Below are 11,906 nucleotides of genomic sequence, written 5' to 3' on the forward strand. Positions count from 1 at the left end.
TCCATATCTCCCACTAGTTCCAGAGCTAAAGGGGGATTGACCTCATGGTAATATTTATTGGCTGCCTCTTGTTCCCCCTCGTTAAGGGTCGACCTATGAGGAATGAACTCAAGGTTGTCGTCCTCAGGATAGTCCCTGAGACCGTAGAGAGAATCAGAGTCCGGTACCCAGGACTTGGTGCTCTTTTTTATTTTTCGGACCTAGATGGTCACCTTTTGTTTCTTCGCATCGGCGTCTAGGGAGCCTAAGGACTTCCTCTTCTTATTCTTTTTCTCCTCTGCAGCAGCCACATTCTGTCCTGAAGTAGAGGGTTCGGCAAGGGTGGATGGATCCTCGTCCTCATCCAACGGCTTGAGCTCGGTGGTCTTGGGAAAAAATCTGTAAAAAAAAAAAAAAGACTTAGAGATGTGTAGGCCAAGAGTATGAAGGTAATCATCCGGAAGGGAGCCTCACCATGAGAACGGGCCTCCAACTTTCCCTTCGAGAGCTTGCGCCATGTGCACTTGGAGTATGGCATATGTTTGCAGATCCCCTCGTTCCACTCCTTGAAGCGGGGGATTGTGTTAGGAACTTGGGCAACTACTGCACAACGACAAACACGGGCAATTAGAAAGAGAATAAAAGGGAACGCCAAATACCCAAGAAGGAAAACACTTACGTGATATATTTCACTTTTCGGGGAATGGTAGAAACTTGGAGGGGATGAGGTCCTCGATCTTCACTAGAACGAACCTCCCTTGCCAGCCCTGATTCCGAACCTCATCGATGCTCGAGAAGGGATATTTGCTTGCTCGGCTAACGAGCTTGATCAACTCCCCTCAAAAGATTTGGGGATTGAATAGACGAAGTAGATAGTCGAGGGTGAACCCGGGTGCTTTGGTGTTGTTTACAAAGTGTCGGAAGAGGATTACAATCCTCCAAAAGGACGGGTGAATCTATGCAAGGCAGACCTCGTACTTTTTGCAGAAGTCGAGGACTATGGGGTCCACCGGGCGAGCGTGAAGAGGTAGGTGTAAACGCTTAAGTACCCCTCCACGTGAGTGGTGATATCATTGTTGGGCCTGGGGACGACCACCTCCTTACCCTCCCAATTACAGTCTATCTGCACTATAGGTAGTGTTTCCTCAGTAATGGAGCTTATGTACCTTCATGCCCCATCGCCTCGGTCCTATTGACTGGTGGCCTTCTCGGCGTTAACGTCGCTCCCAATAGAGCAACCCCCGGGTACAAAGCTCTTCAAGGGAGGATCCTAGGACACCTCAAGGATGGTGACCTCGGCGTCAGTGGCCGGGTTAGAAGATGAATGAGCGATTTGTTGAGGCATGTATTTGGATATTTTTGCCATCGGGATCTGGGAAATATGAAGGTTTGAAAAACAAAATGAAGATTTTAAGATGGGATAAAGATATGATGATCTGGGTTGAAGATTCAAAAATAATGTATGAAGACTAAGGATGAAGATTTGAAGGTCTAAAAAGCAATGTATGAATATTTGAAGGAGATGAAGGCAAATAGAGAATTCGAGGGTAAATCAAAGAGTTCTGGAATCAGGAAAGTGGAAAAGTGGAGAAGAGTCGGAGTTTTTATAGGGGGAGAACAATCAATGCGCGACGTTTCGCATACCAGGATAGTCAACCGTCGGCTGACACGTGTCCGAAGTCAGAACGACGCGACTGATGGGACGTTCCGTTGACCCAACGACTCGGTCATAACGTACAAAAGAAGGAATCAGGGTTCACTTTTCGTTTCCCGTCGATTCGATAAATCTACCTTCCGAAAAGCGAGGGGACTATTTGTGTACGGGTAAAATCGGGGGCAATGGCCACCTCGATTCCTCGATGAAAGAACGAAGGGGGGAATACGGACCTGCAACCTTGTTATCGGGGCCAGAGACCCGGGAAGGATGAACGATTTGTATGACATCGGACGTGGTAAAGCGACGCACCCCGGATCAAGTGTGACTTCTAGACCTCGGGAGACGTGGTGAACGGTTAAAATCGCATACAAATTTAATTGTTACCTAATTTTGGGGTAAACAAAATGAAATGTTTGCTTTGAGTACTATCTCAGTGATCAATGAAAAACAAAATCGGTTTTGTCAATGAGGCGATCGATGATTAATACCTTTGAGCTTGCCAATGAATTGTTTTATGAGTTGTGTTTGTAATCACTGTAATAGCATGAAGCTGATAATCAATCGCTTAAATTAGCAATAGGCCATTACGTAACAGTATCCGGCAATATACAGGGAATTTGCGTTTGATTACTATTTATAGTCAATAGTTTTACATGAATATTTATGAAAGAAATCAAAACACAAAAGACTTCTGAGACAGTCTAGTTTTTAAATTTTTGTCAACTCAATGCAAAAAAAAAAAAAAAAAAAAGTATTATCTCCTTTCGCACAAGTGCTAAATTGTCAAGCACTACTGTACATAGCCAGATGAAAATTCAGACCCAAATACAATATTTTTTCGAAAATTTACTTCCTTTATTCAAAAAAAGTATATCTATTTTGACGTGAGCACGGTTATACAGGGTACGGAACAATAGTAAGAGAAAATTATTTAAATATTATAATACTTGGTCATTTTGTGTTCAACTTTTGTTACTTAACCATGGAAGTAACGTATTTCATATATGTGAGTGTTGTACAAACTACAAAGGACTGGAAATAGCGCAGGATAAAAAAACACTATATCCACTTTAAATAAAAACTGTCTCAATTGAATTAATAACACTGCTTATCGAAGGTAATGATAGATATTCACATCTTATTACGAGATGCAGGTACATCTACTAGAGGAGTTATCAGTCATCATGTTAGAATGAGGGTAATCAACTAGTCGATACTCGATGGTATGACCGTATAGATTGTTCCGAAATCTTATTCAAATCTAATATAGTACATATGGGCACATAAGAAATGTATTGAATCGATTCTTTTTAATGAATATATCCGATCACAACTTCGAATATAGAATTCAAGAGGATCAAATAGGAAAGGATACTCTGAATCATAGAACTATAATGAAATATCTCAACCAATATTTATCGAATTTGAAAAAGAGTTAGAAGAAATGGTTCGAGCCTCTTATTTTGATTTCTCGAACCGAGAGATCCATGAATTGGGATCCTGATGTATATAGATGCAAATGGTCCAATGGGAGCAAGAATTTCCATGAATATTTGGAACAGTCTATTTCGGAGCAGAAGAGCCGTTTTCAAGTAGTGTTTCGATCGATAATGTATCTAATCAATATTCGATAGATTGGTCTGAGGTTATTCCAAGTTATTTTTCTTTTTGTCTAACTCACTCCTTTTTTCTATGTGAGTTTCAGAGAAGCTTACTAATTTGTTTAATATTATTTTTAGGACGAAGAGGATGCCCGAAGAGTAGAGGCGGAGTTTGATAGTCCTGTTGTACAAGAACAAGGGTGATATCCAGAATTGCAATAACTATAGGGGTATCAATCTACTGAGTCACACCATGAAAGTTTGGGAGAGGGTGGTAGAGAGGAGGTTGAGGAGTATGTCTAATTCGGAGAACCAGTTTGGATTCATGTCACGACGGTCGACTACAAAAGCCATTCATCTGGTAAGTAGGCTAATGGAACAGTATAAGGAGAGGAAGAAGGACTTGCATATAGTGTTTATTGACTTAGAAAACGCCTACGATAAAGTTCCTATGGAGATTTTATGGAGATATTTGGATATTAGCGGTGTTCTGGTAGCGTACATCAGGATGAAGACATGTACGATGAAGCTAGGACTCGGGTACAGACTGTAGGAGGTGACTCAGACTATTTCCCTGCGGAGATAGGGTTGCATCAAGGATCAACTCTTAGCCCATTTTTATTTGTCCTAGCGATGGATGTGTTGACGCGACACATTCAAGGATAGGTGTTATGGTGTATATTATTTGTAGATGAAATAGTGCCAATTGATGAGACGCGTTGTAGGGTTAATGCTAGGCTACAGGTGTGGAGACAAACCCTGGAGTCTAAAGGTTTCAAGTTGAGCTGGATGAAGACTAAGTACTTGGAGTGTAAGTTTAGTGTTGGGAACCAAAAAGCAGAAGTGGACGTAAAGCTGATTACATAAGTCATTCCCAAGAGATAGTTTTAAATATCTTGAGTATGTGATTCTGGGTAGTGGGGAGATCGACGGAGATGTCGCACACCGTATTGAAGCGGGGTGGATGAAATTGAGGCTCACTTATGGTGTTTTGTGTGAGAAGAATGTGTCATATAGACTTAAGAGCAAGTTCTATAAAGCGATAGTTAGACCGGCCATGTTGTATGGAGCCGAGTGTTGGCCAGTCAAGAAATCTCATGTTCAGAAGTTCAAAGTAGCGGAAATGAGGATGTTAAGATGGATGTGTGGACATATGAGGAGAGATAAGATTAGGAACGAGTATATTAGGGACAAGGTGGACGTGGCTCCTATAGAAGATATATTGCGAGAATCGAGATTGAGATGGTTCGAACATGTGAAGAGCAGAGACCCTAATGCCTCGGTTAGGAGGTGTGAGAGGTTGATCTTGGCGGGCTAGAGGAGGGGTAGAGGGAGGCCTACGAAGTATTGGGATGAGGTGATTAGTCAGAACATGCCACTTCTTCATCTTACCGAGGATATGACCCTCGATAGGAGGGTGTAGAAGCCGAGGAATAGGGTTGTGGGTTGACAGGTAGTCTAGAGTTTCGTCTAGGCAGCCCAGTAGTGCTAGTACTAGTCTTATATTTTTCTATGCCTAGCCCATTGCTATTTCACATTGTGTCATTATTTCTAGGAAGACTGCGTCTATTTTTATAGTGTCGTGGTCTTAGATATTTTACTTCATAGGTGATTAAATTAAATACTTGTGCTAAATTACGGGGGATACGTACGCACGAGGTGACGAGAGTCCGTGCATAGCTACTATTTATGCTAAAGTCCGAGTAGTTTAGGACTCAAATCATAAATTCCTTGTGTAAATTGTATTCTTTGTTTTATTAAAATTATTTGATATATATATATATATATTGTGAATTGTTAGGAAAAATATTAAAAGGTGAAAATCTCATATGCTTAATTTTCTGTTTAAATTAATTAATTGTTAAAATAAATTGTTCATCCTCTTGAATTTATCTTATAATAAATATACTCTCCTTCCGGAGGTACATAAGAAAATGTCCTCCTTTCTTGTGGAGCGGGTCGAACGCCTCGACATGATAGATACATCTATGGATCGTGTCGCACGTTCCTCGGCAGTGTACACGACACTCTGGATTGGGTCATATGACCTCGGCAGAAATCATGCCTAATAATAATAATAATAATTATACGATACCTTGGTATTTCAATTATAGTTTGTGAATTTAATTAATAGTTTGCAAATTATTGCATTTGAAGGAATTTAATTATTTCTGCTGGTTAAATAAATTATTGTTTACTCTGTGAATCATGTTGATTTAGATATTCTAGTTTTATTCCAATTATTATTATTTACCCATAGTGAGTGTCAAAGTCGTCCATCTCGTCTCTACCACTTCGAGATTAGGCTTGATACTTACTGGGTACACATTGTTTACGTACTCATACTACACCTGATGCACTTTTTGTGCAGGACCTGAGGCAAGTACTAATGGAGGACCTATCATCTTACACCTACGTTATCCAGAGGTGTAGTGGTGAGCTGCATTTCTGATCCGTTCTGCAGCTACCGATCTCTCTTCTTGTATTTATACTCTGTCTATTTTATTTTAGACAATATTTGGAGTTTTGTATAATCTACTAGATGCTAATACACTTGTTACACCAGATCTTGGCACACACATACTAGTAGAATTTTTTGACTTGATTATTTTTAATTTTCTAGAATCTTTTCATATAGTTTTAAATTCCTGCAATTAAGAAGATTTCAATTACTCGGTTTATTTTAAAAGAATTGAATATGGGTTTAAATTACTAGTTGGCTTGCCTAGCCGTAGTGTTGAGCGTCATCACGACCTATAGGTCAAATTGGGTCGTGAAAACATGGTATCATAACACTAGGTTCACGTAGGTCTCACAAGTTATGAGCAGACCTAATAGAGTCTTGCGGATCGGTACAGAGACGTCTATACTTATATTCGAGAGGTTATAGGGTGTTAGGAAACTACCTTTCTTCATCTTCCATCTTGCAATTGATGAAGTATTAAATATCTTTCTCTTATTCTCTCACAGATGGTGAGAACGCCCTCTAATGAGGTTCCAGACCAGGGAAGAGCCATTCCCCCAGTTGCTAGAGGTCGAGGTCGAGGCAGAGACCGAGGAAGGGATCCAGCTCATGGTAGGGGCGAGGACTTCCCAGGACTATTCCAATTATGCCTCCAGTGGGTCCTGCAGAGAATCTCATTATTGAGGAACATGGTGAAGTGCTTGTGGTAGAGCCAACTCTGGTGGATTTCACATCTGCACCGAGATTTCAGGATGTCCTGGGTCGTATATTGCAGTTCATGGACACTATGACTCAGTTCAGTTTATTTCTGGCAGACCCAGCCATATCTCAGGTGGGCGGGAGAGCACAGTCTCCGACCGCACAGGATCATTGGCAGGAAACTGCTGTATATCAGACCCAGGGTGCACTACATGTGGGTGGAACCCAGCCAGTAGCAACAGCTACACCTGAGCCCAGGCCAGTTGCAGCCGCTGATCCTCAGAAACTATTGGACATCTGGACTAGACTACATCCTCTTATCTTTGAGGGTGAGCGACATGAGGATCCCCAGGATTTCATTGATCGATACAAGTATAGACTGTCTAACATGAGGATATTGGAGTCTCATAGGGTTGACTTTGCTACTTTTCAGCTAGAGGGCATGGCTCATAGACGGTGGAAGTATTATCTTCTTGGCAGACTAGTAGATTCTCCTCGCATGACTTGGGGTAGGTTCACCCGTATCTTCCTGGACAAGTATATTCCACTCTCCCAGAGGGAAGAATTACGGTTTCAGTTTGAGCAGCTTCAGCAGGGTCAAATGTCAGTGACCGATTATGAGATGAGATTTTCTGAGTTATCTCGCCATGCACTTATGATACTCCCTACTGAGGCGGAGAGAGTGCAGAGGTTTGTTGCGGGTTTACATAATGGCATTCATGCCACTATGGCTCGAGAGGTTGAGATGGGTACTTCTTATGAGCTAGTCGTGGAGATAGCCCGAAGGATTGAAGGTGTGTGTTCGCGTAACCGAGAGAAGGTTATTAGAGATAAATGGTTTAGGTATTCTTGAGAGTTCATAGGTGATCTATCGGGGGGGCATAGGTCAGTTCGTGAGAGTGCAGTCCAACATGCCCCCATATCTAGCACCACCGCCTCCTCGGGGTCCTCCAGTGCGACCTTATTTTAGTGCTATACTAGAGAGTTCTTATCACCCACTAGCTATTCAGGGTTCTTCCAGTGGACATTCATGTCACCAGGGCAGATTCTTAGTCCGCAACCCATTGCACCGAAGAGTTGTTACGAGTGTGGGGGTCCTAGTCGCATACGAAGATTCTACCCCAAGCTTTGGGGCAGACCAGTGCAGCAGGGTCAGCAACCTATGATTACCGCACCAGTTGCTCCACCAGTGGTCCGACCACCAAGAGGTGGAGGACAGGTGGGTAGGGGCCATCCTAGAGGTGGAGGTCAGCCAGGCGGAGGCCAGCCAGTTGGCGCTCCAGCTCGATTCTATGCTTTGCCGGCCAGACCGGGTGTAGAGACCACATATGACAAGATTATAAATATTATTTCTATTTGCGGCAAAGATGCCTCCGTATTATTTGATCCAGGATCTACTTATTCATACGTGTCTTCTCTATTTGCTCAATATGTGGGTGTTTCTCGTGAGTCCTTGAGTGCTCCCGTTTATGTGTCCACTCTTGTGGGCGATTCTGTTATTGTGAATCAGATCTACCGGTCCTGTACTATCACATTATGTAGTTATGAAACTAGAGCAGATATCCTATTGCTCGAGATGACCGATTTTGAAATTATTCTGGGCATGGACTCGTTATCTCCATATCATGTTATTCTAGATTGTCATACCAAGACTGTTACCTTGGCTATTCCAGAATTTCCTAGGTTGGAGTGCAAGGGTTCATCTGTTAGTGAACCTATTCGGGTTATTTCTTTTTTGAAGGTTCAAGACATAGTTGAGAAGGGCTGTTTAGCTTATCTAGCCTATGTGCGAGATACTACTGCAGAGACTCCGACTATTGATTTAGTGCCTGTAGTTAGGGAGTTCTGCGATGTATTTCCTTCAGATCTTCCAAGTATGCCACCTGATCGTGATATTGATTTTTGTATTGTCTTGGATCTAGATACACAGCCTATATCTATTCCACCGCATCGCATGGCTCCGAAAGAATTGAAAGAATTAAAAGAACAACTTGAAGAATTACCATCCAAAGGGTTCGTCAGACCGAGTGTATCGCCTTGGGGTGCACCAGTATTATTTGTGAAGAAGAAGGATGGAACGATGCGAATGTGCATTGATTATCGTCAGTTGATCAAAGTCACTATTATGAACCAGTACCTGTTGCGACGTATTGATGACCTATTTGACAAGTTACAGGGTGCCAGGGTGTTCTCTAAGATCAACTTGAGGTCGCGGTACTATCAGTTGAAGATTCGGGAATCGGATGTTTCCGAAGACTGCTTTCCGTACTAGATATGGTCATTATGAGTTTATAGTGATGTTCTTCGGTTTAACTGACGCCCTGACAACGTTCATGGATTTGATGAACATGGTATTCAGACTATATATTTATTCATTTGTCATTGTATTCATTGATGATATTTTGATCTACTCGCACAGTAAGGAGGAGCACGAGCAGCATATGAGAGTGGTGCTTCAGACACTACGGGAACAAAAACTATATGCTAAGTTCTCTAAATGTGAGTTTTGGCTAGAGTCTGTAGCATTTTTGGGGCATATTGTATCGGGCGAAGGTATTAAGGTTGATCCCAAAAAGATTGAGGCAGTTCAAAATTAGCGTCGTCCTACTTCAGCGACTGAGATCAGAAGTTTTCTGGGTTTAGTAGGTTATTATCGTCGGTTCATGGAAGGTTTTTCATCTATTGCAGCACCTTTGACCAAATTAACCTAGAAGGGTGCTCCGTTCTGATGGTCCGATGATTGTGAGGTGAGCTTTCAAAAGCTCAAGACAACATTGACTACAACACCAATGTTGATGTTGCCTTCTGGTTCGGGGATGTATACAGTGTATTGTGACGCTTCACGCGTTGGCTTGGGTTGTGTATTGAAGCAGGAAGGGCGAGTTATTGCATATGCTTCATGACAATTGAAGCCCCACGAGAAGAATTACCTGGAACATGATTTGGAGTTAGATACAATTGTTCATGCTCTTAAGATTTGGAGGAATTATCTTTATGGGGTCTCTTGTGAAGTCTATACTGATCATCGCAATTTGCAGCATTTGTTCAAGCAGAGGGACCTGAATTTGAAGCAGCGCAGATGACTGGAGTTACTGAAAGATTATGATATTACTATCTTATATCATCCGGGCAAAGCAAATGTGGTTGCATACGCCTTGAGTAGAAAGGCTGAGAGTATGGGTAGTTTGGCTTTCATTTCAGCAGAGGAGAGGCCATTAGCTTTGGATATTCAGTCCTTGGCCAATAGACTTGTGTGGCTAGATATTTTAGAGCCCAGTCGAGTTCTTTCATATGTTGTAGCTCAGTCTTCACTATTTGAGAAAATCAAGGCTTGCCAGTATGATGATCCACACTTAATGGTTCTTCGAGAAACGGTACTACGGGGTGGTGCCAAGGAAGTTACTATTGGAGCGGATGGTGTTCTGCGACTCCAGGATCGTCTATATGTTCCTAATGTGAATGGACTGAGGAAAAAGATCCTAGAGGAAGCACACAGTTCTCGGTATTCTATTTATCCAGGTGCTACGAAGATATATCATGACCTGAGGCAGCATTACTGGTGGCGACGAATGAAAAAGGACATAGTTGAGTTTGTAGCTAGGTGTCTAAATTTTCAGCAAGTTAAATATGAGCACTAGAGGCTAGGTGGCCTACTTCACCAGATGAATATACTCGAGTGGAAATGGGAACGCATCACTATAGACTTTGTTTTCAGGTTGCCGCGGACCTTGCGAAAATTTGATGCAGTTTGGGTGATTGTTGACAGGTTGACCAAGTCAGCACATTTCATTCCAGTTGTGACTACGTATACTTCGGAGAGGTTGTCCCAGATTTATATACAAGAGATAGTTCGGTTGCACGGTGTGCCAATTTCTATCATATCAGATAGAGGCCCTCAGTTTACTTCACATTTCTGGAGAGCAGTACAAAGTGAATTAGGGACCCGCATAGAGCTCAGCACAGTATTTCATCCGTAGATCGACGGGCAGTTAGAGTAGACAATTCTGATTTTGGAGGATATGCTCAGGGCATGTGTGATTGACTTTGGAGGTTAGTGGGATCATTTCTTTCCTTTGGCCGAGTTTGCTTATAATAACAGTTACCAATCCAGCATCGAGATGGCTCTATTTGAGGCTTTATATGGTCGGCGATGTCATTCGCCCATCGGATTGTTTAAGCCCGGTGAGTCTAAGTTATATGGTACTGATTTTGCTGAAAGATGCCTTGGAAAAGGTAAAGTTGATTTAGGAGTGACTTCGTACAACACAGTCCAGACATAAGAGTTACGCATATCAGAAAGTGCGTGATTTATCATTTATGATTGGTGAAAATGTTCTCTTGAAGGTTTCGCCGATGAAGGGAATCATGAGATTCGGGAAGAAGGGCAAGTTGAGCCCAAGATTTATAAGCCCATTTGAGGTGTTGAGATGAGTTAGGGAGGTTGCTTATGAGCTTGCCTTGCCTCCGAATCTATCAGGAGTTCATATGATTTTCCATGTATCTACGCTCCGGAAATATCATGCCGACCTATCACATGTGTTAGACATTAGCACAGTTCAACTGGATAATAGTTTGGGCTATGAAGAAGAACCAATTGTCATTGTTGATAAACAGGTTTGCTAGTTGAGATCTAAGAGGACTTTTGCAGTAAAAGTCCAGTGGAGGGGCCAACCAGTCGAGGAAGCGACTTGGGAGGCCGAGGAGGACATGCGGAGCAAATATCCACACTTATTTAGCACCCCAAGTATTATTCTAAACCTATTCGAGGACGAACACATGTTTAAGAGATGGAGAATGTAATGACCCAACTGGTCATTTTGACTTTTAGAACCCTGTTCCCCTAAATAAAACTTCCCGAATGTACTTTTAATATTTTATGGCTTGCGAGAATGGTTGCTTCAGAATTTGAAAATGATCGGGTTGAAATCGGAATAATTGGTTCCTTAGTTTGGCTTTAAAAGGTCAAGTTTGACTTCGGTCAACATTTTTAGAAAATGACCTCGGAATCTGGATTTGACAGTTCCAATAGGTTCGTATGATGATTTCGGACTTGGGCGTATGTTCGAATCAGGTTTTGGATAACCCAGGAATATTTTAGCGATTAATGATAAAACATATCAACTATTTGAAGGTTTAAAGTTCTTTAAATTTGGTTTAGAATAGATTTTAGAGTAATCGAGGTCCGTTTGAAATTATGAGTTTGGGAATAGCTCCGTATAATGATTTAAGACTTGCACGTAAAATTTGGTGTCATTCCGAATAGTATAAGTATATTTCGGCGCGTTCGGAGTAAGTTTGAAGAATTTGAAAATTCTAAGTCGATTCAATTTGGTTTGGGGTATGATTCTTAGTTTTGATGTTGTTTTACACGTTCCGAGAGTTCGGGAGAGGGGGGGAGAGGGGAGGGGAGGGGGGATGAGGCTCGGACCAACTTCAGACTTGGGAGAAAAATGGTGAAGCTTTCTGCTTCTGGTACGTTAGCACCTGCGCTTGTACAGCTGCAGGT

At 42.0% G+C, this 11,906-nt stretch overlaps 1 protein-coding gene across 1 annotated transcript; it reads left to right on the forward strand.

Annotated features, from left to right (window-relative positions):
* Positions 1 to 6,347: 6,347 nt before the first annotated feature.
* LOC138905118 (uncharacterized) lies at positions 6,348 to 8,672 on the forward strand. The gene is made up of 2 exons (XM_070193621.1): positions 6,348 to 6,909; positions 8,038 to 8,672. Exons 1-2 carry the CDS (start codon positions 6,348 to 6,350, stop codon positions 8,670 to 8,672), a joined length of 1,197 nt encoding a protein of 398 aa, XP_070049722.1.
* The last annotated feature ends 3,234 nt before the right edge of the window (positions 8,673 to 11,906 follow it).

Source organism: Nicotiana tomentosiformis, chromosome 2, assembly GCF_000390325.3.
Source record: "Nicotiana tomentosiformis chromosome 2, ASM39032v3, whole genome shotgun sequence".
NCBI classification, from domain to species: Eukaryota; Viridiplantae; Streptophyta; class Magnoliopsida; order Solanales; family Solanaceae; genus Nicotiana; species Nicotiana tomentosiformis.

Excerpts from the sequence above, each read along its gene's own strand:
- LOC138905118 (XM_070193621.1), top strand. The coding sequence starts at position 6,348 with ATGCCTCCAGTGGGTCCTGCAGAGAATCTCATTATTGAGGAACATGGT. Across the intron at positions 6,910-8,037 it reads TTCTCCTCGCATGACTTGGG|ATTGTCATACCAAGACTGTT; the intron begins GTAGGTTCACCC and ends ATGTTATTCTAG.